This window comes from Kwoniella dejecticola, chromosome 1 (assembly GCF_000512565.2).
Source record: "Kwoniella dejecticola CBS 10117 chromosome 1, complete sequence".
Taxonomy (NCBI): domain Eukaryota; kingdom Fungi; phylum Basidiomycota; class Tremellomycetes; order Tremellales; family Cryptococcaceae; genus Kwoniella; species Kwoniella dejecticola.
The window spans coordinates 1,420,641-1,443,399 of NC_089301.1; the positions used below are offsets into that span (position 1 = coordinate 1,420,641).

The 22,759-nt window shown below is 48.3% G+C and overlaps 12 protein-coding genes across 12 annotated transcripts; 3 read left to right on the forward strand and 9 right to left on the reverse strand.

Moving 5' to 3' along the window:
- Positions 1 to 62: 62 nt before the first annotated feature.
- On the reverse strand, positions 63 to 1,207 carry I303_100539 (uncharacterized protein; the record flags this gene model as incomplete). The annotated part of the gene is made up of 2 exons (XM_018403911.1): positions 63 to 148; positions 808 to 1,207. 2 exons carry the CDS (start codon positions 1,205 to 1,207, stop codon positions 63 to 65), a joined length of 486 nt encoding a protein of 161 aa, XP_018266565.1.
- A 727-nt stretch (positions 1,208 to 1,934) lies between these two features.
- I303_100540 (uncharacterized protein) lies at positions 1,935 to 2,588 on the reverse strand (the record flags this gene model as incomplete). Its single annotated transcript, XM_018403912.1, has 1 exon — positions 1,935 to 2,588. One exon carries the CDS (start codon positions 2,586 to 2,588, stop codon positions 1,935 to 1,937), a length of 654 nt encoding a protein of 217 aa, XP_018266566.1.
- Positions 2,589 to 3,124: 536 nt separating this feature from the next.
- I303_100541 (uncharacterized protein) lies at positions 3,125 to 3,754 on the reverse strand (the record flags this gene model as incomplete). The annotated part of the gene is made up of 1 exon (XM_018403913.1): positions 3,125 to 3,754. The coding sequence occupies one exon, from the start codon at positions 3,752 to 3,754 to the stop codon at positions 3,125 to 3,127; it is 630 nt and encodes a 209-aa protein (XP_018266567.1).
- Positions 3,755 to 4,481: 727 nt separating this feature from the next.
- Positions 4,482 to 5,120, reverse strand: I303_100542 (uncharacterized protein; the record flags this gene model as incomplete). The annotated part of the gene is made up of 1 exon (XM_018403914.1): positions 4,482 to 5,120. One exon carries the CDS (start codon positions 5,118 to 5,120, stop codon positions 4,482 to 4,484), a length of 639 nt encoding a protein of 212 aa, XP_018266568.1.
- A 406-nt stretch (positions 5,121 to 5,526) lies between these two features.
- I303_100543 (uncharacterized protein) lies at positions 5,527 to 7,675 on the reverse strand (the record flags this gene model as incomplete). The annotated part of the gene is made up of 4 exons (XM_018403915.1): positions 5,527 to 6,011; positions 6,075 to 6,132; positions 6,263 to 7,579; positions 7,646 to 7,675. 4 exons carry the CDS (start codon positions 7,673 to 7,675, stop codon positions 5,527 to 5,529), a joined length of 1,890 nt encoding a protein of 629 aa, XP_018266569.1.
- A 325-nt stretch (positions 7,676 to 8,000) lies between these two features.
- I303_100544 (uncharacterized protein) lies at positions 8,001 to 9,788 on the reverse strand (the record flags this gene model as incomplete). Its single annotated transcript, XM_065968138.1, has 11 exons — positions 8,001 to 8,059; positions 8,119 to 8,233; positions 8,289 to 8,368; positions 8,425 to 8,556; positions 8,634 to 8,691; positions 8,764 to 8,789; positions 8,839 to 8,888; positions 8,953 to 9,053; positions 9,200 to 9,345; positions 9,443 to 9,634; positions 9,716 to 9,788. 11 exons carry the CDS (start codon positions 9,786 to 9,788, stop codon positions 8,001 to 8,003), a joined length of 1,032 nt encoding a protein of 343 aa, XP_065824210.1.
- A 666-nt stretch (positions 9,789 to 10,454) lies between these two features.
- I303_100545 (uncharacterized protein) lies at positions 10,455 to 12,285 on the forward strand (the record flags this gene model as incomplete). Its single annotated transcript, XM_065968139.1, has 7 exons — positions 10,455 to 10,790; positions 10,890 to 10,911; positions 10,979 to 11,234; positions 11,287 to 11,806; positions 11,943 to 12,026; positions 12,081 to 12,128; positions 12,205 to 12,285. The coding sequence occupies 7 exons, from the start codon at positions 10,455 to 10,457 to the stop codon at positions 12,283 to 12,285; spliced, it is 1,347 nt and encodes a 448-aa protein (XP_065824211.1).
- Positions 12,286 to 12,771: 486 nt separating this feature from the next.
- Positions 12,772 to 13,002, forward strand: I303_100546 (uncharacterized protein; the record flags this gene model as incomplete). Its single annotated transcript, XM_018403918.1, has 1 exon — positions 12,772 to 13,002. The coding sequence occupies one exon, from the start codon at positions 12,772 to 12,774 to the stop codon at positions 13,000 to 13,002; it is 231 nt and encodes a 76-aa protein (XP_018266572.1).
- A 37-nt stretch (positions 13,003 to 13,039) lies between these two features.
- I303_100547 (uncharacterized protein) lies at positions 13,040 to 14,980 on the forward strand (the record flags this gene model as incomplete). Its single annotated transcript, XM_065968140.1, has 6 exons — positions 13,040 to 13,330; positions 13,410 to 13,431; positions 13,557 to 13,815; positions 13,927 to 14,650; positions 14,735 to 14,782; positions 14,900 to 14,980. 6 exons carry the CDS (start codon positions 13,040 to 13,042, stop codon positions 14,978 to 14,980), a joined length of 1,425 nt encoding a protein of 474 aa, XP_065824212.1.
- A 326-nt stretch (positions 14,981 to 15,306) lies between these two features.
- On the reverse strand, positions 15,307 to 17,429 carry I303_100548 (uncharacterized protein; the record flags this gene model as incomplete). Its single annotated transcript, XM_018403920.1, has 2 exons — positions 15,307 to 16,870; positions 17,026 to 17,429. The coding sequence occupies 2 exons, from the start codon at positions 17,427 to 17,429 to the stop codon at positions 15,307 to 15,309; spliced, it is 1,968 nt and encodes a 655-aa protein (XP_018266574.1).
- A 1,081-nt stretch (positions 17,430 to 18,510) lies between these two features.
- Positions 18,511 to 19,098, reverse strand: I303_100549 (uncharacterized protein; the record flags this gene model as incomplete). Its single annotated transcript, XM_018403921.1, has 1 exon — positions 18,511 to 19,098. One exon carries the CDS (start codon positions 19,096 to 19,098, stop codon positions 18,511 to 18,513), a length of 588 nt encoding a protein of 195 aa, XP_018266575.1.
- Positions 19,099 to 19,857: 759 nt separating this feature from the next.
- On the reverse strand, positions 19,858 to 22,474 carry I303_100550 (5-methyltetrahydropteroyltriglutamate-homocysteine S-methyltransferase; the record flags this gene model as incomplete). The annotated part of the gene is made up of 5 exons (XM_018403922.1): positions 19,858 to 21,796; positions 21,871 to 21,937; positions 21,992 to 22,098; positions 22,160 to 22,278; positions 22,415 to 22,474. 5 exons carry the CDS (start codon positions 22,472 to 22,474, stop codon positions 19,858 to 19,860), a joined length of 2,292 nt encoding a protein of 763 aa, XP_018266576.1.
- Positions 22,475 to 22,759: the final 285 nt, after the last annotated feature.

The window sequence follows — 22,759 nt, forward strand, 5'->3', positions numbered from 1 at the left end:
CAACAGTCAAACGGGTGGCTGTATATTTGTATGAGATAGAGGGTGGGCGCACCGAGAACAGTCTATCTCTGAGAAGTCTGCAACTGCTCGTCAGGGCTGTGTGCAAGCGATGGCTTGATATTCGCACAAAGGTCTGGAGGTGATAGCGCTGCGAGCCGCGAAGCCTCTCATCAATGGAACTACATACCGTATCTCGTGAAGGTGGATGAGCACGCAGGTAGACTTACTGAGAGGCATGCATCAGCTTTTGCGAAGTCACTCAGGGAGTCGCACGTAACAAAGGAAGGACTGTATAAGCGAAAAAAGGAGACAGGGGCAGACGGGCACAAGTAAGCGCCTCACAGCGCCTTAGCGAGCGGGATACTCGAGTGTGCCCGGTGGCAATGAGACGTAAGCTGTCTTCATTTTCACACGATTGCCATGCAGGATTGTGACTCATTGGAGCGCATTAGCCACTGTCGGTGGAGCAGGTGCGATCTACCGAGAAGCAGAGGACAAATGTTTGTATTGGCGCTTTAGAAGTAACAAAGGTTCACAAAGGCCAGGTTTGGTTGGGGAGACGGACACGCTTCAAGAATAAACAATTCTGACGCAGACTGTACAGGACATGTATGGTCTGAACGCTGCATCGTTGCATGACAGAATCAGTATGAGATCATGAGCCGTAAAATCTTCGCACAGACCATCTAGCCTTGGTCAATGGGAAGCGGAATCATTAGGATGACTTTGCAAAGCTAGACCACCAGCCTGGCATCTTCGTCAGTCATGCTTCTGCAGTTACATCACCGACGACTCATGGCCACTCACCTTGACTATGTGTATTCTCGCGAAGCTTTCTCCTATGCTCTTTCAGGTCATCTATGACCACACGCGACGCTGGATCCGTCAACATATGTAGCCAATCACCACTAGTGACATCCTTGTACTCTTCGATATCCCACTGATCGCCGGTCTTTGAGAAGCCTCTTCTGACCTCAATTGCAGCGTTCGTGTTCGTCCCGCCAAGGTACGGGGTCTCTTGATCGACAGCTGCGAGGATTTCGCTGATCTGTGTGCCCGAAGGTGTTGGCAGGTGTCCCTGTTCCATACTTCGCCAGGGGAAAGTTACCAATCGCTTGACCTTTCTTTGGTAGAATGCGGTGTTCAGTTCGGTACCGTCAGCCGTGAGGGTACAGATGTAGGAATAGGGATAGCCTAGGTCTGACATTGTGAACGAATAGACGTTTGTTGCTGACAGATACGACAGACACAAGGAAAAAAGGTTGTTTGTGTGTAAGTCGAATGAACGATAGTGAAGGAACAGCGTCAAGGCAGAATCTCAGGTGAACACACACCGCCTGCTTATATAAGCCTCGGGTCGTCAAAACGAAAAAAAGCTGATCTTCTCGCCTTATTTTTGCTGCGTCATCAAACGTCGCCGAACCGGCTTGCCTTCCCAAAGAGAACCTGGCAAGCTTGAGCCTAGACTTAAGCATAGCATGAGCACAACATGACCGCATAGGATCGCGTCACTGAGTACTCAGAAGTCAAAGCAAGAGCTGCTTTGATGAATCCCAGGCTACCATCACCAAAAGAGCCACTATAATACATCTCGGCTTTGGCAGAACCTTTCTATTTACTGTATGACGAGGCACACCGGAAACACTGCTAGAGCCTGGATCCATGAAGCCCCGAGAATAGTGACGGGTGATTTTCAACGTGAGAAGCGCTGATAGGAACGTCATTGAAGCCGAAGCGTTCATGCAGTCTAGGTCTCATTGCTCGGAACTGTGCCCGTGAACTGGTCAAAGTCGATAGCCTTGTGCCCCCTCAACCCAATATGTCAACAGTCTCGCGTGCAAGCCCCAGAGTGCATGTAATACTGTACTGAGAATAATTCAAACGTCAAGTAACTTCGTATATGGAAGCAGACATGTGACCGGTGTCACACAGCGTCACGCCGGAGGGGCCATCGTAAATGAACACGATACAACGGTGGGCTCTGGAGTGTCTTTCCCCTGGGACGAGCCCCACATTGGACACTCTTCCTCGTGAAGAGCTCTGACGAGGTCGCCAAGATGATGCCCAATTCCAACTTCTTCATGGTCATTGAAATGGAGATTTTGGACTTCGGAAAGGAAATCTCTGGTCTGAGACACAAAGGTTGGCTCATTGTTCGAAGCGGTTCTGTTCGCATTCTCGACAGTGTATTCTTCCCAGATAGCTGTACCATCTCCAGTGTTTCCGCCTGCAGTGGTAGCTTCTCCAGTGCTACTATTTCTAGTATAAACGGCGGGCTTGCTGTCCCCTTTTGATACGATCATCTTCTTGTTCCAATTAACCAAGGGATCTTCGCGGGAGAAAGCCTCCTGTTGCATCTCCCCGCAGTGAACGAACTGACTGCACCTGCCAGCGACGGACCCATCATGGAACTCTTGGAGAGTCACGCCATCACCACTATTGACGATCATACGGAGCACCCCTCCTTTGCGGGACCTATAGGTACCGAAACCTACAGTCAAAGTACCAGGCGGTTTTGAGGATTTGCCTTGCTTGAAATCTTCCCATTGTGAGTGAAGATCAGTTGGATTAGAAGGCTGTCTAGACATGTTCGAGCTCGAACGATATATATCGTGTCTTAATAAGATGGATATGCTGAAGAGAAAAAAGGCTTGTTGCGTGCCCGACTCTTCTAACTTTTATAGACAGCTTTTCGACGACACGCTCTCGACTCGAGAACGAAGTCCAACTAGAACGAAGGAGCGTCGCCTTCGTTCGAGTACAAGGGATACGTAGTCTGCTCAAAGGACATTGTCATCGCTTGTAAGTGGGCCTTCCTTCTGCCTCACAGCATCTTTTCCCTTCCTGGATTACGCCTTCGCCGGACAATGAGACCGATCATAACGCTTGTGCTGAACGCAGCAATTTCGACTTTCCAGTGTGACATGGAAGCACTACGACCAGTCGCCACATATGCCAGATTCTCTGATAGGCTGACCAGCACAGTACAATAGATATGGCGACCGTGTGATTGTCACCTGAATGGACAACATCGGTCACATGCTTACAGAGGTATAGATCTGTATTCAGAGCCACTGAAATTTTCGGAGACCCTGAACAGCGATTCAGAGTCGTACCAATCCAGCTAATCAGTCTCCAGCGGTGCCCAATCCTGAGGGCCTTCATCAGGACCCACAACTTGATCCTCATGAACCATCATAAAGCCGTCTTCTCCGTCCATACCCGGATCAGAACTTCCTGTCACATCGATCTCGACAAATGAGTCTTCGCCGTCGCTTTCAACACCGTCGCCTTGAGTAGAGGCTTTCTCCTCACCCTTGTCACTTGTGATGACAGGATCGGCAGCCTCAATGCCTTGAAATTGAGAGGGGACCACCGATTCCGAGGGCATCTTTCCGGTGAAAACAGTGTTACCATCGCAGTCTGTTCCCGAACGCCATAATCCGTTTACGAATTCAGAGTGCCGCTGAGAGCCGTGGCTGTCGACTTCCACCTTTCTCAGCATGTTCCGGGCGGTGTTGTAATCCATCAGAGGGTCTCGAACCTGAAACAAATTCTTGTCGAAAGGGTTAGGATGCCAGTCTGTAGCGTAGTTGACACTCTGCTGAGTAAATCTCGACCAACTAACGGAATCAGGAGAAGGCCGTGTGTACCTGACCATGAATTCCTGTGGAACGTTGGGTCCAAGGTCTGAAGCATCGTTAGAGCCCCATCCAAATTTCTGGACTATCTTGGTGCTGTTGAACGAGGCCATCGTTAAGTGGTTTCAGTACGGAGAGGGTGATATCTGGAGAGTGGAACGACTGATGATTCGGAGGAGGGGATAAGCGCAATGAAATGAAGGAGAAACTGATAGGCTCTGAGGCATAGGGGTATAGGGATCCATGTGCATAGCTATATAGCTTTGGCCTTCAATCGTCAACGACCAAGAGCGAATCGCCGAAACAAAGGTCGACCATTTCCTCGTTACTCATCCTCTCCTTTCGATGTGACCTCGCCTTCTCGTCTCAATTATGGTCTGGACAGAAAAGACCTAGGCTCAACTCCTTACACTTCGCAAACAGCTACAATTCGATCAATACGTCACTCAACAAGGGATAACTCGGACTTTACAAACTCCGATCACACTTCTATAGCGAGTCGAGAAGCTCCTTGGTGATAACTGAGTGATGCTCATTCATTGGTGGAGCTGCCAGGGTCGAGATCTGTACACGCAAGCTGCTCCAAAACTGCGGTCAATAGCGACTAGATTATGGATGGATTGATGGCCGTCAAAAGATTGAACTCGAATTACCGCTTGCGAGCCTCGCTGAAAGTACATAGCGACAGGTTGCGTGCTGTAAAATGTTCTTAGGGAAGGATCAGAAGCTCTTCACGAACATATATGTAATTATATATATACCGTTCTCCTGGCGTGCTTCCGACAATTTACCTGCTCTGATAGATAACTAATATCGTATGAGAATCGATATACCTCACGATCAGACACCTTCACCATCGGCTGGGCCAGACGAGCAATCCTTGCCTCTTGATGCTATCCACACGCGCCACCAGATGGAGAGTTCTTCGTTGATTCGTGCATCTTCATTCTTTGCCTCGACTTCCGAATTTTCTGCATTATCATCAGATCTGGATTTTTGGAATGTTGACCTCCCCTCTTTCAAGCCTTCCAGTCTTTCTTGATATAGCTGCTCAAGCATTTTGCCGACTGTCTCTGCGTTTTGACCTTCGGGTATAATTTCCCAGCGATCCCGCACACGCACTGAACATCGAGAATGTCTGTGGGTATCACGCTCTGTCTTCCCGATGATACCCTCTTCATAATGATCACCCGCAAGAGGTTGATCGACAATGGTAGTCCCTTCGCTCCCTTCCACCATATGCATGTCAGTAGCACCATGTCTTCTACTGGTCCGTGTTAACCATATGGGTTGATAACCTGACTGCAATCCCATGAAGCGCCGATCGGAAGTCTTCGTGTAGCTGATGCAGAAGTCAGAGGGTTTACCGAGACCAGAGGTTTCAGGATGGTCGGATCCCCAGCCTATTACAGTGACGACTTTCGTACTGTCGAAGATGGAGTCTGCAGTCGTCTGCATTGATTGGGATGAAAGAGCCATTCCGGTTATTGCATTGGTCAGTCAGATCGTTGGTAGGTTTCGATCGTCTGGGGTTTTAGAGTTTGGTGGTGGAAAGCGAATCGTAATCAAGAAGGGGATAATCCCTGGATATAGACCAATTCTCTTACACTTCGGGAAAACATGTCGAGGGCGCAAATGCGAAAAGAAGGTGGGAAGGCTTGTCGACAAAGGATGAAAACGTGGTTCAGTAAGCTACGGGTTTTGAAGCGTAGGATCTTGGCAGGCGATAACATAGGCCCTTCGCTTGAAATGTGTTGAAGCTGCTGAGACAACCTGAGCTTTTGTCTCCGACACTTCGCGAGTTTTACATATTGATTTACAGCTATATACACTAGATTATACAACACACAACACCATCAAAACGCCATACCAGACCTCTTTACGTTCATATCACATCGTCGACCTCCTCCCTCCAAGTCTCACCTGCGTACGAATCCTCTCCTCCGTCCACATACGCTTCGTTGGGTGTGAGCGAGTCCACACTCATGTCGAGGTCGTTCGCAGGGGTCAGGTTTTGATCTTTTCTATTTTGTTCTATTTCCGTCCAGTCTAATACCCGTCCGTGAGAAGGTTTGATCTCTTCTTTACCCTGTTCAACGGCAGCTTCGCCTCTCCGTTTCATATTTCCCACTAAGTCGGCGATCTTTTCCCATCTAGCTTCTAACTGAGGATCCGCCATCTCTTCGTCGAAATATGCTCCTTCCGGATCCATATCTTCGTCAAAGCGGTCAGTCGAGGGTGAGAGCAGGTTCAAAGACGGTGATAGAGGATTCAAAGATGAAAACGATGTGGGAAGCCCGTTGCCAGCGAGAGATTCGCGTAACATTCGACGTAGCTTCAGGATCTCTGTTCGTTGTTTCGATTTCGTAGCTATGAGATACACGTGTCAGCGCCGCTACCTTCCGCAATGACGGCGCGAATGACTACGCTCACCTTCAAGAGTCTTATTGATGGCTAGCAGGCTTTTGTTGGATATTTCCAGATCGGCGATCTGAACGGTGAAGCAAATTTCGTCAGTTTCGCAAGTCACAGAGGCTGCAATTGATAGCGATAGCCCAGAGGCAGAGGCAAAAGAGCGTAGAGCAGCATTGCAAGGAGGTGATCGGCGTGATAACACTGACCTTTCTGTTCACTTTTGCCTCTTCTGCATCTGCGCCGAGCACAACGTCCACATCCTGATCACCTATCTTTGTCTCTCCAAGCTTTTCTGCCGTATCATCGACAGCTACAGCCGTCATGCCGCTCAATCTATCTCTTGCTTCCTCCTTGCGCATCTCCAATATGGATCCACCATATTCACTGCTCGTCCCGCTATACTTTCTGAGGCTGCTTCCGTACCCTTGACTCGAGGTCGTCCTTGACCATTCCTCAGATGAACGTGCAGGAGTAAGGGAGGGCAAGGCCACTGTCCGTAGCTCTGGACTATGAGGTGGAGGAGGTAATGAAGGTGGAAATACACCATGAGGATTATATGGCAGTTTGACCTTTGCGTGACCATTGGGCTTGTGTGCTGATTGGGGCGGTTTGCCCAGAGTAGGAGTGGAGGGCGGCAGAGGCGAAGTGGGGGCTGATGCGGTCGGATGCTGGAATATGTATTGAAGTGCATGTTGAGCTGAAGATACGGTATTGTGAGGCAAAACAAGAGGCGAACGCCTGGAAGGAGATGATCGATTCGAGTGGATTTCGGCTTGATCAGATATCCTCTCTGGCGAAGTATCGCGCCATGTTGATTGTAAGATCCTCAGCCCGCCATCGTCCATGCCAAGTCCGCTCAGATTGGCGCGGTCGTCAGATAACGGGGAAACAATTGGATCAGGAGAGTCGAGCGGGGCAGGTGCAGGTGGTGTCTGAATACTAGGTGAAGGAGCTGTAGAAGGGGGCTTGGGTATAGTTTGAACAGCCGTTTGGGGAGCGGCGACATGAGCTGTTCCAGATGTCCTGACTCGCGCTATTGGAGCCGAACCAGCAGCCGGCGCATTTCTGAGGGATAAAGTCCTGGTTCTTGCATCGTCTATACCGCCTGTATTGCTGCGTCTGATGTCGGGAGTGCGGGGCGTCTGAGCCGAGGAAGTCGATCCATCAACCAATGATCTCGCAACTCTGGCCTTTGCCGCTGGCGTACTATCTTTAGGTGTAAGGCCAGCTACAGAGCGAGAAGGAAGGGCTGTAGGTACTGGAGTTACAGGTGTCTTTGGTTTGCGAACAGTGACTCGAGGATTGGGAGTCGAAGTCACGGACACGGGAGGAACGGGTGATCTGGCTTTGGAAACGGGTGTCGAGTGAAGTGAGAGGGCCGAGGGTGTAGAGCGTAAAGCCGGCCGAGAAGAAGAGGCGGGAGACGAATTGGCGGATGAGGTCACATGAGCACGTACTCTGCTTGGCACCGAACTGGAGGCTATGGGTGATGGTGAAGGCGCAAGGGATATCTGAGATGCTACCTATTACATTTGATTCAGCTTGAATAGTTAGTGAAGGCATCCAGCGACTGGCACTGATTGACTGACCTTGCGCCGTGGTTTCACGGGGTCTGTCATGTCGCCGAGGGACCCATTGAGTCAAGCGTGTGAGCTAGGGAAGCCCTTGTGATGAGTAGCGGAGACTATAACAGATGCGATTCCATAGTCGGTTTAAGGACGCATTGTTCAACTCAACGAGTGATACTCTACGAGTAAGGTGTGTGTGATGAGCGTCACAAACAATCATCTCATTTCAGGCACGTAGATTCCTTTAGATTACATTTCTAATCGGTAATCATTCAACCCGAAAGCACGATTACAAATAGTTCGTAATCGTCGATGACTTCGAAATGCATGCAATACAACGCCTACGGCATAACAATCTGTATCCGAAAGAGCCTATCTATATTCGAGCATCCTTGTCATAATTCGCCAAGAACCAATTCACAGACTCTTGCAACGCTGTATGTCCCGAGTGAGCAGCTTCCTTTTCCAAGAGAGATATGGAAGAAATCGCGTACCTGACTTGAAAGGAGTAAATTCGAACTCTGCCGAACCGCTTTCTACCATCAATTTGGTCAATTTGTCGTTACTCGCCGGTTTTCGGTATTGTCCATCTGCCTTGGAGGTGTCATACTGCAGGAAAGAGTTAGCATTATCAACTCGTACAGGATGGAGCTGTTGAGCTTACCTTGACCGATCCTTCAAATCCCATAGCTTCTACAATGGCATCTGCCACTTCTCTTATAGTTATCTCGTCGTTTTCAGCGACTATTACCATGAATTGATCAGGCTGAACGTCTCCGTGATTGTCATTGGGGACTCACCACTCAGTATGACTGGGTCAATATCACTGTACTTCCTCAATACCCAAATGAACAATTTCGCTAAATCCCTCGAATAGATGAACTGACGAAGCGGTTTACCGGATCCAAATACGACGAAAGGGGTACCGTTCTCTAAATACACGAGTCAATCTCACCAGGACCTGAGCTCTGTTGTGACGTCAATCGGCGGATGATACAGCATGACTCACCCTTCGCAAGATAGCATTTGTGTATAAGACCAGGTATTACATGCGCACTTTCCAGGTTCTACCTTGCAGAGATCCCTTCAGCTCATTTGTCCTCCTTGGTGAATTGACTGTCCGATTGACAACAGCTTACATAGTTATCACCCGGCCCAAAGACGTCTGGAAGGGTCATCAGCCCGATACGATGCGGTATGTGAGCAGAACTTACTTGTCGGTATCACACTGGTAAACTGATCTCCAAATTGATCATGATATGCACTAACCCGTCAAATAGTCAGCGATCACCGTATCTTCCTGAAGCGTGCAGACTCGGCGAACTCACTGGTTTTGTACGTCTATCAGCCGTTTTGCATGGGAATAACCAAAATTGGACGGATGCGGCGGACCAGTATGTATCTTTTCTTCTGTTAGGGGATATGTCACCTGTAGGTGTGAAGATGTAAAATCAGCATCAATCTCCGTTCCATATTCATCCGTTAATGAGTGGATGGCGAGGCTGTACAAGCAACTTTCATCTTCGAAACGCTCGTTACTCGTTATCAAAGTTCAAAACTGTGAATAAGACTCGCCTTATCCGGAAAGACGCAAGTGGACAAACACGATACCACTTTCTCCACACCCATCTCATGCGATATTTGCAGTACACTATCGTTCATAAGTAAATTATCACGTAGGAAGGTATGTTGGGACGACATGTTCGCGAACAGTCCGCCGACTGATGTAAGCAAGCAAGTAAGCAGTATCAGCTGTAACTCTCGCGTTCAGGTCAGGACAGTTCCACAATCCAGATGCCTCAATGGACACGCACTCACCTCTAGCAGCCAGATGGATCACCTTCCTGGGTCTATATTTCTCGAACGCCTGTCTTGTTTGAGCGATATCCCTAAGATCGCATTCGTTACTCGAGAGGAATATCCATTCCTCATCCTGTCTTTTCCCATACGGTGATCCAAGAGGCTCGTGTTCTATCACATACTTCAGAGCTGAGCCTACAAGGCCAGAACCTGTGTAGCAATAATGCTGCTTTAGCTTCCCTGTGTCACCTCATTCCTTGCAGCATGAGATCTAGAATCGAGATCGCTTACCTCCCGTGACTAAGATGACATTCCGGTCCGAAGCTGAAGTGGGAGTTGGCGGTAATTGTCCTATACTTGACATTATTCACAATCTATCGCAAACTTGAGTTCCCGCTCAAAATGGGTTCTATACACAGTGGTGGATGCAGGACTAGCTGCAGTTGGATAACGCAACGCGAACGAAATCTGCGGTCTGCTTGATTATGTGCAAGTATGCTAAATGGTTTGTCTCAGGCTGTTCCGAAAAAGGTGGAGGGTACACCCATACATCATCGATACCTTTCAGGCACGGTCCATCACAAACCGAAAGGTATCCTCGTGCGCGGAGGTGGTAACTGGAATCGTAGGATTAAGTCAAGACGAGAACCCGCTACCAATGCAGCAAGCAGCGATGGCGACAGGTAGTTCCTGCTGATCGTCATTTCCTATCATGCTGAGCTTCCGAGGAATGAAGAAGAAAGCGCAGCTACGTCAGTTCCTGTCATCATGTGCACGGTCCGCTTGTGGCGAATTGAAATGCTCTTCCAGTTACGGAACAAGGGATTCGTCCCGGGTCTTCATCTTCCTGTTGCCTAGCAGACACTTTACATCTCCCTGCCCATTCCGTCTCATTCTTCGACTACTTGGTTCGAGTTAGCTGTCTTGACATCACTAATTTTGAGCGAAGATGAGTCTAAGCGACACGCCCTGCCGCCTTTCTTGTTCTCCTCAAAAGCTTTCGCCAGATTCCTCCACCACGTCTTCTGACATGCCTCCGACCAAAAACTATCTCTCAGCATACAAAGCACATTATTCATACCCTTCTCCTAGAACGACGGTCCCTCTAAAACTCATGGATCCAGCATGTGGCGATCAGCTACAAACAACGATAATGGAGTTATGGAGGTCTTCCGAGCCTACTCGAGAACGCAAGGATGCCATGGAAGAGCTTCGACTGTTGTTGACCAACGCAGTCAACGCAGCATTCTCTTCTGAGTCGCTGGACATTGAGAATGGGAAGATGCGATTCGAAGTTGACATAGTCGGGAGTACGAGCTGGGGCGGAGAAATCGGAACGTCCACTGACGTTGACTTAGTGATAATTGTAAGTTTAGCTGACCTGAGAACGAGAACGCTGGCCCGTCAAGATAGGTGAGGCCCCGGTCACATGCAGCTAACTTTATGCTGTGATGACCTGCTGCAGGACCGAAATTTTCCGAGAGGTTGTCAGTTGGAAAGCATTCCTCCTGTGTCTTTGCAATGAGTTTATGACTGATCACGTTCTGCATTTAGACGAACCCTCTGTATGGCTACAACCTCCTGATTCGACCAAACCACTGTCTTTCAAGCAATTATCAGAAATACGATATCACGCGTCCACGAACCCGCTTCTTCCAGGCTGTTATTCCCTCAAGGCGTTATCTGATTGCATGGAGGGCGTCGGCATGACCCACACCGTCAGATCTCCTCACAGATTACCTTTACTCAAATTCGTCGATCCCGTCAGAAAGCTAGGCTGCGATTTACAATGTAACGATTTATCCGGAATGTGAGTAGGAATTACCACTGGTACGCAAAAGAGCTGACTGTTTTGCTGTTAGGTACAATTGTTCCCTGATCCTGGCATATACGAGAATAGCGCCCTACGTCCTTCTGCCGATGATATGTACTCTAAAAACCTGGTACAAAGTCAAGTCGGGCAAAGATCCGAAGATGGGAAACAAGGATAATCGGTTCAAATTATCCTCCTACGCCATCTGCCTGATGTCTATTGCATATCTACAAAACATTGGACATCTGCCCAACCTTCAGAAAGATATCAGAGCCAGGGTGTATAACGACAAAACAAAACGGCTGGAAGACGAAGAACTGGTATGGGTTGAATGGGGTCGGAATAGAGGATTACCCGCTCATACTTCCTTCTCCAAAGTCCCTGACCCAAATTGGCGACCTACAGATCCCGATTTGACGGTCTGCCGAGCCGTGATAGGATTTCTTAGGTATTTCAGCGGAAGGATCGAGACCAACGGCAATCCAGAGATTGTTAACACTTTGGAAAAAGATCACTTTGATCCTTGCCTCCAGGTTATCTCCCCTTTGAATGGCGGCATCATGCCACGTGTGACCCGGTATAAGGCTGAAGCCGAAAATGTGATGAAGGAAATGCACACAAAATACCTGGTGTCCAGACATTTCTCGCGCGATCAAGTAGGAGTGATACTCAGAGAATACGCTATGGAGAGGATGGCAATCTCAGGAAGGGACATGGGCAAAGAGGATCCAACCGACCAGCTGGATTCCGGAGAAACTCGTCATTCAGGATTCCTTCAAATGGGCCAAGGTGAGTTTACCAAACGCGGTTTGTTAGTTTCTAATGCTGACCAAGTGGCTTCAGAACCAAGCTGCATCGATGACTGAGCTGGTATGCGACCAGTTCTTCCAGGTGAGTTGGATACTACTGGTATAAGCCGAATGGCATATTACAACGGGGCATCCATCTGACCTGCTCTTGGTGATAGTGCATTAGGGACACATCAAGAATCTTAGAGGAGTTGGGGAACGAGGCCAGAGTTGAGGATATTTTAAGGTGCGGATTGTAGATTGACCTGAATGGACACAACAAGGAGCTGTTGAGCAGAGTCAAAGAACGGTAGAAGCCAGCATAGTTCAAGGGACCAGTGACACATGTGCTACGCGCATTCAGAGACTCTTGTGCATTAAGCGACATGTGATCCCTCATCGACCTGTACATCTTAATCATACAGTCAGCGATGAACATCAGTATCCCGCAGATATGCACCAGATGCAGCATCCGCCGTCCGCTTCTGTGTGCCAATGCACTAAGGAACGCACAGATCGCCAAAATTGATTGAGGCGAATCCACGAAAAGCAGACAATCAATCAATCAATCGCAAAAGCTGCGACATGCTCATACCTCGAGGCAGCGTGAAGCTTCGTCACTGTTGAAGTTGTGATCTATATGCAATGGTCATAAAATCATTCATTTTGCCAGCTTATCATCGTCTCACACTTAGCCATCACACTTCTTGTACTTGTTACTCTATTGCCTTGGCGAACACTTCAGAATGACCGATTCTAGCGACACTTCCTACTCTATTCAAGCATCAGATGATTCTTTCTGTGAAGATGTGTTACAGTTGGAAGCGTCTGGTGCATTGACCGACAAGGCTGAGGGTACAAGACCAGCACCGAAAGCAAGTGCACCCGCGATCGGAGCTGCATCTGTACCTTCCTTGGCCTCTCCTGAAATGGAACACTCGAGTCCCCTTATCTTCACCAATGGTGAAGACGTCTAACATCCAACACCCATCTCCTTATACCCAATACCGCTCAATGCCCAGTCCCAGACTGTCCATTCCACCTGAGGTGCTCGCTTCGAGTGGCGATAAATTACAGATCTCCATTATGAGAATGTGGCAATCATCAGAGCCTACGGACAGGAGGAAGGTCGCCATGGAAGATCTGCGTATCTTGCTGAGCAAGACCATCAACGAGAAATTTGACCCAGCACTTACAGTCAACGGCAATGAGGGTGAAGGGAACAGGTTTACCGTTGACATTGCGGGAAGTACGAGCTGGGGAGGTGAGATCGGTCCCTCTACAGATGTAGACTTTGTGATTCTTGTAAGTCCACTTCGTTTGGTTGTCACCTTGACCGTTGATAGATGCAGCTCATGACTATTGTTGTTGCACTACTGAATAGGATCGAAACTTCCCCCGCGGATGTGAGTTCCACTTTTTTGATGTAACGGAACTTGTTTCCAATGGGTCTAAGTATAATATAAGACGAAGTAAACACGGACTGAGAGTAGAGTGTTATAGCTCATGCGCCTCCGTTAATCCATCGCAGACGAGCCTTCCGTATGGCTTCAGCCCATCGGATCCTCCATCGAACTTAGCATAGACAAGATCAGAGAGATCCGATATCATCCGTCCAAAAATCCCCTTTTGCCCGACTGTTACTCCTTGAAACCGCTCTCAACCTGTATCGAGGGATTGGGAATGACCGAGACCGAACGAAAACCATACTTGCCCATCCCCCTCCTGAAGTTCTTCGACCCGATTAGGAATCTCGAGTGCGATTTACAATGTAATGATTTGACCGGGGTGTGAGTCCATTGCCAAGCCAATCGTTCCTGTGATACATCTACAGTACTACAGTGGAAGTCAAACGGAGCCAGCTGATCATACGTATTTCACACCTGACATCTCGAGAGCAGGTATAACAACTCATACATCTTAGCATATACCAAACTCTCCCCTTACGTCCTCCGTCCGATGCTGAACACCATCAAAAACTGGTACAGAATCCAATCGGGTAAAGCCAACAACCCCAAAAGGAGTATCTTCGGCTTATCATCCTATCCTATGTGTTTGATGTGTATCGCCTATTTACAACATATAGGCCACCTTCCCAATCTTCAGCAGGACGTCAGAGCAAAGGTTTATGCCACGGAGGAAGAATGGCTGGGAGACGAAGAGTTGGTATGGGTAGAATGGGGTTCGAATAGGGGTTTAGACGCACATACCACTTTCAACAAGAGTCTTCCTAGTGGTTGGCAATCATCGAATGCCAGTTTGACGGCGGCTCAAGCTGTTAGAGGATTTTTCAAGTATTTCAGCCCTGATCCAGCACCAAATAGGAAAACTCCTAACCCGAAGGATGATAAAGTGCATTTCAACACTTCCAAACAGATCATCTCCCCGTTGAGTGGAGGGATCATACCCCGAGCAACTCGTTATAAAGATCACCAGCAGGAAGACGATCTGCAAAGTTATTTGAGAAAACGGAACTTCACTCAGGTACAGATCGAAGAGATCATGGAGGAGCACAAGAAGATCAAGTTTGGCTCCGGATCCACGGGAAAAGGCGATCAGGGTATCCAGCCTGATAAATGGGTGGACGAAATGTTGGTGATTCAAGATCCACTCAAATGGCAGAAGGCAAGTCGTGGTGTCATCCGGCGTGTGTGAATACTGTTCAAGGGCTCCGGTAATGATTTGATCTTAATGACTTATTGAACGTAGAATCACGCTTCGGGAATTCCTTATTATACCTGCAACAAATTCTTCGATGTGAGTGTGATCCCATTTTCGATCGATCAATCAGCCTAGCCTCGACTCGCTATAACAATGCGGCAGATATAAATAAAGTCGGTATGATGCTGATTACGACGAAATACTCGTACGCAGCGTATCAGCGAGACACACAAGATACTGGAGACATTAGGCGAAGAAGCTACCGTACAAGATATCTTGAAAAAGTTAGCCTGAAGGGATAGGATAGGTGATCAAAGAGATAAGCCAGTATATACTGTCAAAGCGATGACGATGTTTCCTTGAGATTGTGTTGAACATCAGTGATACGACTGTGATTCTATTGACTATATGACTTCCTACTTATCCAAATTCACTCTGTAGCGATACCAATGATAGTTCAACGATATGCGAAGCTCTGGTCGCTTGACGTGGCCAAGTTGTTGTTATTGACGATCTCAGTTTTGCATCACATGTAATGTAAATGAGCGATGCTACTTCAGAGCACAGACACTTGTTGTCTAGGTGTTGTCTGACAGTAAGTCTGGCTAAGTCTTTGTAGACTAGGCGTTCATCACGCTGCCTTCCCCCATTTCAGGTCCAGCGACCGTTCCAGATTCTACGACTCCCTCACCGTTTATTGGTACATTTTCAGAGACACCAGAGACGACCCCGCTGACCTCGGCGAACAAATCCGCATCGTCACCAATGAGCGCCCTTGGCTCAGTCATCTGGCCCTGTCCTAAGTCAAATAAATCATCTTGGCCTGACCGGTCTTGCACTTCTTGCCCCTCTTCTCCTTCCAGTTCCTCGATGTCGACTACACCCAAATCATATTTACCTTGCCAGAACTCGTCAGGCAATTCTCCAAAATCATCAAACACTTCATCCCACTCTCCCTTTCTTTCTTCATGCTCTGCTTTAAGGGCTTGACCTGACCCATCTCGAGGTTTTGCTTCTAATCCGTCTTCGTCATTCTCATTCTCGTCCTCCCTCTCCTTTCGCAACTTGCGTCTGATCACCGTATCCGTCATGTTGATTTTCTTGTACGAGTCCATCAGGGAATGCACTCCACTCGATGTTATCACATAATCGACTGTTGAAGCAGCTGAGAAGGGCGAGAAGACCACATGGAATTTCCGGATCAACGTCTGCTTGATGTCTCCTGTTCCAGTCCCATCTTCCTGATTATTTGCGTTTTCACCCGGGACGACGCTTTGCACTTGCGCTTCGGTCACATTAGGTTTTTTTCGTTTGTGGGAAGTCAGATCGACCTGATCCATCAACCGCCTTCTCCCCGTCCTACTAAGCATGATCCTGACGTTGATTGCATTCGCCCACACTATCCCTAACGCAGCTTCTTTCTTCAGGCTCTCGTTTTCCCCCGAAAACCACCGGGATTGCGTTTTGTACAGCATCGCAGCTTCTTCGGTTGGTTGCTGGCTATCCGTCAATCCAGTGAATATCGGTGTATGTATTTGACTACTTTGACTAAATGAATAGGCGGGTAATTGGGAGTTGGGAAGAGGTAAAGGTAAAGGATTCGCGATTGGAGGTGGAAAACGTTGAAATACATCCGATACCTGGTTGATGACTAATACTGCCAAGTCGTATTTGACAGCCAAGGATTTGAGCAGATCGGCGATGATGCATAGATGTTTCGATCTTTCCGCTAAAGAAATTGCGTTGTGCGCTGAGGGTGCTTGATTGGCATTTGTCGATCCTCGGAATAGAGCTGTGATTGAGTCCAATATCAGAAGGCGGATAGGTAATTGGCCGCTGTCGGTGCCGGCGCTGCTGCTTGCCCCACGACTATCAGGTTCACTTGATCCTCCTGTTCGGGACTCGAGTATACCTGGAACAACATAATTTAAGGTATGTTCCAAGGCTTCGACATCGGCGATTCGATTAGTCAAGATATTATCTAATAGATCCCTAGCCCGGTGCTCTTGAGCGTGATCGGACAATTCGTGAGTCACAAGCAGATGTTGACCTAGCTGGACAAGTCGGTCGGTTGATAAATCTCTTTCGGAAGTAAGGATCAGGGAGCCGCCAGGCGAGGAGGAGAGGGATGGTAGTTGAAATGCCAGTGCTAGGTGGAGCGCCAAGTGGGATTTCCCCGAAGCACTGAGTGATTATAGAATGATGGTAGTCAGCGATGTGGACCCTCGGACACTGGAAAATTCATCTGAGGTTATTCAAAGAAGTGAAAGACGAACGATGGTATGGTGGTATGGGAGGCTGAGAGAACGTATGGCACACACTGGCAACGAAGGACTCACCTCTCTCCACTGAGCTCATATAGACATCCTCTCCTAACTCCTCCGCCCAGAGCCCTATCCAGCCCCTCGTCTCCTGTCGATACCCACTTTCCTCGAGCCCTTTCTTTGCCTTTTCTCGAGGGTATCGCACTTTCACTCCCACTACCATCGCGGTTGATGGGTATTCTAGAGGGACCAATCTGCTGTTCTCGATCGTAGATCTCATCCAGGCGCGAGGTGGACGGAGCTATAGCATGGCTAACCTGCCTGACGTATGATTGTGCAGTAGGGATTCGGACTTTGAGTTGATCCGCAAGTCTAGGTAGCGGGGTCAAGAGGATAGAGGATGTCGAGAGGGATGCTATTGTCGTAAAATGGGAGACGGATCCGGTGTATTCGGTATAGTGGAGATAGGGTTCGGTCATCGTGAAAGTATGATGAGCGATGATTCGACGTGAGCATGGGAAGGTTGTCAGGAGGAAGGGGCAGAACGAGCAGAGTAATTAGTTTGACGACGGACGAGGAGGAGAAGAAGGCGGATCGTGTAGTCGTGATGTATGATGTGATGATATTGTAGTATCGTAGGATATGGTTGACGTCAGCTCCATCGCTCATTGATTGTACAGCAAGTAAACGCAATGAACGCCAGACTCACTCCTGTTAGCTGCATCAACCAATTCCTTGGACACGTCGAGCTGATCAAGAGAGGGGAGCATGAATGACATGCCAGTGGATCCAAGATGTGATGTGCACTTGGTACATTCAAGAGCTCATATGCAATTGGAAAACAGCTTATGCTTTGCGTCTACTCGTGACGGCGTAATGTTCTCTCGAATGAAAAGGTCATGCGCGTCGCGTCATGATGTCCGGTGAGTGGCAACTCCAACTTGACTCAAAAGCAAGGCAGTACAAGTAACCCAACTATTCTTTACCTTGCGATCTTTGGCATGGGCAGGAGCGATACATGGACAGGCAGATATTGAAGCAATTGCTCAAGAGGATTGATTCATCAAGCAGTAGTATGAGACTGCAGGAGATTCACTTATACAATGAAGCCGCAATCTCAACCTCTATTTCATTAGCAAGCGAAGTCCTTCACATTCTACGACGCCTCAATCAGATTCCAAACTACAATTCCCAACCCGAATCAGCACAGTCTCTCTTCATTGAAGCCAGACTCGGAGACCATCGTATCTCATGAGTAGTATGAGGAATTTCACGTACTTTGATTGATATAAGATCCCTCCGTATCATTCCCGGTCCCACACCATTCAGATCTAACAAACGGATATCCATCCTGGTCTTTAGTTTCACTCAGGCATAAATCCGCTTGCGTCTGATTATCTGACGGCTTTGACGTGGCTTCAGCTTGAGGTGGAGGGGATATTGAGATTCTACCATCCTTGTCCAATTGCCATGTACAGACCAAAATGGAAATGGAAGGTCAACGTCGATCAGTATATCGTTCTAATCTCAGTCCTCCCATGCCAGAGCAGAAGAATTGACTCACAGTTGACCCAAACTCTGTTCATCCTCAACCGCTAATAAAGCCGCACCGGTCCCATTGGCATTCCCAAGCCGCCCCCCATCAATGACTACATCGTCCCTACAAGCCTGACATCGAATCCTCGATGGCGACGAGGTTCGCGTATCTCCATCCTGATCATCAGCGGCAACAGCGAAATCACTAGATACGTTCCATGTGGTCCCGAGGGTACAATTCGTGATCAAAGTCAACTCAGGTTGAGCATATCCATCATCGTCTATGATCGCTGAAAGGCATCTTGAAGTATTTGATTTGAGCTGTAACTTCACTAACCGGGTGGTATCATTTCCCGTAGTAGAAGTCGAATTGGCATTGAGGTTGGCATTGGTACTGAAATCAAGATTAGCATTGGTATTGAGATCGGTAGAGGGCCGCGATGTGCTTGTAGGCGCAAGTCCGGTCGTGCTGGAGTACACTGGAGTCGAATTGCTCCCACTCCTAACAGAACCATCACTTGCCGTCAATGTCCCGGCTACTATTGACGGCAAATATGATGTGCAAAGCGATAAGATCGTTATCACGCTTGTAGGTCTCAGTGAACGACGCATGATGAATCGCGGTATTGGCAGTGTTAGTGTGAGTCTGCAGTATCGGATCTCTCAGGCGGTTCTATCGAATATTCAACAGTGTCATTAAAAGTGTCTAACGGATATCACAGCGTATATTTATATTTATGCATCTAGTCAGATCGTTTCAATTCTCTGACAGAGCCTGAAGGCATATGATGATTGAAGTGTGAATGAGATTACTGTAAATGTAAGCCCGACGTTCCTTTCATCATCCGTCATCATCAGTAAAAAGATCAAGGGAGGATCGTCAGCACAGCAATCGATTCAAGCCTTGATTGGTCAGGTATAGATCATATGGTTGATTTTCTGCGAGATTCGCAAGATTCAGTTGGCATCCAGTCAATGATTGCAAAGTCTGATCTGCCGATCCAGTTTGCATGAAGATGCGAGATAATGGGGAAAGGCCGGTTGAACAGACTGCATTTTTCTGTTTTTTTCTTGTATAATTACTCGAGTAATTATCTTTACTATTTACTGTGTAATTTTTCTTCTTTCACTACTACTACTATTTCAACACTCGTACCGAGTCGTCGACATCGTTCTAACGCCCCTACGCCCTACGCCCCAAAAACGCCTTATACATTGTACAAACGAGAGAAAAGGGTATAAAACAATGATGGATAATAAACATGACAATGGATTGAATTGAAAAAGAAAATGAATATGAGAGTGTTGAAGCTCATGCAATTTTGATGAAGAAACCCAACTTACGCTTTGATTCGAATCAAATCAAATCAATTAAGCGTAGGTCTCTCTGGCCCATTTGGCAGCGGCAACCAAGTTGGCAAGGGACTCTTCGGTTTCCTTCCATCCTCGGGTCTTAAGACCACAATCGGGGTTGACAACCATGAGGTCGGCGGGGAGCACCTTGACCATGGAGGCAATTCGATCCTTGATCTCTTGCTCCGATGGGACTCGAGGAGAGTGGATGTCGTAAACACCGGGACCGATCTCGTTGGAGTATCCGTATGACTTGAAGACGTCCAACAACTTGAGATCAGCCTTGGAGGCCTCGATCGAGATGACATCGGCGTCAAGTCTTTGGATGGAGGGGAAGATATCTCCGAAGTCGGAGTAACAGAAGTGGGAGTGGACTTGGATGTCATCCTCAACACCGGAAGTGGAGAGTCTGAAAGAGTCGACGGCCCAGGTGAGGTAGTTGTCCCAATCGGCCTTTCTGAGGGGAAGACCTTCTCGGATAGCAGGCTCGTCGACTTGGATAGCCTTGATACCGGCGTTGGCAAGGTCGACGACTTCGTCTCGGAGAGCAAGAGCCAATTGCTTAGATTGGATCTCCTTGGTGACATCGGCTCGAGGGAAAGACCAGTTCAAGATGGTGACGGGACCGGTCAACATACCCTTCATGGGGAGCTTGGTGAGGGATTGAGCGTAAGAAGACCATCTGACGGAAAGAGGAGATGGTCGAGAAACGTCGGAGACAACGATGGGGGGTCGGACGTATCGGGATCCGTAAGATTGAACCCAACCAAGTTGAGTGAAGATGAAACCGGTCAATTGTTCACCGAAGTATTGCACCATATCGTTTCTCTCGGGTTCACCGTGGACGAGCAAGTCAAGTCCAACCTTCTCTTGGAATTCAACAACGGAAGCGACTTCCTTCTCCATAGCTTTCTCGTATTCCTCCTTGGTGATTTCACCTTTACCGAACTTGGCTCGGGCAACTCGGATTTCCTTGGTTTGAGGGAAAGATCCAATGGTGGTGGTGGGGAATTTGGGGAGGTTGAGGTGCTTCTTTTGGGCCTCTCGTCGAGCGGGGAAAGGAGACTTTCTCTTGAGTTGCTCCTCGGTGATGGCGGCAACTCGGTCTCGGACGGCGGAGTCGGAGGTTCTCTCGAACTCTCGTCGGGCAGCGATGTCCTTGGAGTTTTGCTCGAAAGCCTCGGATTCCTTACCGTTGAGGGCACCGGCAAGGGTGGCGACTTCCTCACACTTCTCGGTAGCGAAGGACAACCAGGAGACTTGTTGAGGGGTCAATTTGGTCTCAACCTTGATGGAGATAGGGGTGTGGAGGAGGGAAGAAGAAGTAGAGACGGTTACTCGGTCAGCACCAAGCTCAGCGATGGCCTTGTCGGCAAGAGCCTTGGAAGCCTTAAGATCGTTCTTCCAGATGTTTCTACCGGAGACAACACCAAGTTCGATGGCTATTTTGGTGGGTTTAAGGGCGGCAAGGACTTCATCGAGTTGTTTGGGTTCTCTGTCGAGATCGAGGTGGAGGGCGTGGATGGGGAGGTCTTTGAGGAATTCGATGGATTTACCAACTCGTCCGTAGGCGGTGGTGATGGTGATCTTGGGGGCGACGGGAGCGAGAGCCTCGTAGGTCTTCTTGAAGAGGTCACCTTGGGATTCGGCTTTGTCCAAAACGAGGATGGGCTCGTCGATTTGCACTTCCTCGACACCAGCTTCTTTAAGTTGAGTCAAAAGTTCCTTGTAGACAGGGATCAATTTGTCAAGGAGGGAGATTGGCTCAAAGTCGGCTGGGGCATCTCGTCCAGCTCGGACAAGAGAGAGGTAGGTGATGGGACCGAAAAGAACGGGTCGGGTGGTGATACCGAGTTCCTTGGCTTCCTTGTACTCGTTCAATTGTTGGTTGTTCTTGAGCGAGAACTCGGTGGATGGGGAGTGGTCAACTTTGACGATGTGGTAGTTGGAGTCGAAGCTGAGGGATCACAGAAGGGTGGACGGTCAGCCACGTGCGTGATATTTGGAAGATTTGTGATCAGGTATACTCACAATTTACCCATTTCGGAGGCAACAACATCGATACCCTTGGATCGGTCTTGTCTTCCTCGACCCATGGCTGAATGACAGAAGGTCAGCTAAAAGTCAGATATCTACAGACAAGCTGACTTACCGAAGTAGGTGTCGAGAGGAGACAATTTTTGCTCAACGTATCGTTGAGGGATAACACCGAAGTTGAAGGAGTGGTCGAGGAGGTGGTCATAGAGGGTGAAGTCACCGCTGCAGGATCAATAGGGGTGAGCTGCTGCATTTCCTGGACCAATCGAAGGGAGCAGCTTACGATGGAATAGTGTCTACACCGGCGTTCTTGATGGACTCCCATCGCTCCTTTCGGATGTTCTTGGCAGTCTCCAAGAGTTGCTCCTCGGAGGTGTTACCAGCCCAGTAAGACTCGATGGCCTAGATGTATCGTGGAAGTCAGCTCAGTCCAACTCAAGTGATATAGAATGTTCCCTCGATCGAGCGATGAAGGAGGAAGAAGATGATCGAACGTTCTTGATGATGATCACGATGATGGGTCGGAAGCTGTACTGACCTTCTTGGCCGATCGGTTGACACCGACACGAGGGTAACCTAAGACAGCAGACTTGACCATTTTGTATAGTATTTTTATGATTTATGTAGAAGAGAGGAAGAAAGAAAAGGATGAGAAGAAGAGAAATGTTATACCAATATGAGATGGGAAGGGATGGTATGTATGGTACGATGGAAATGGAAACCTCGAGACACGCTTGAATCGAAAAAAAAATCAGAGCAACACCGTGCGCAGGAAAAAAATCAGGCTATCTCAGGGAAATATTATACGAATTAAACTAGGGTTTATCAGAATGGCGCAATAAGAATGCAATGATGTGGCATTCTGACTCGTAGCTGGCAATCC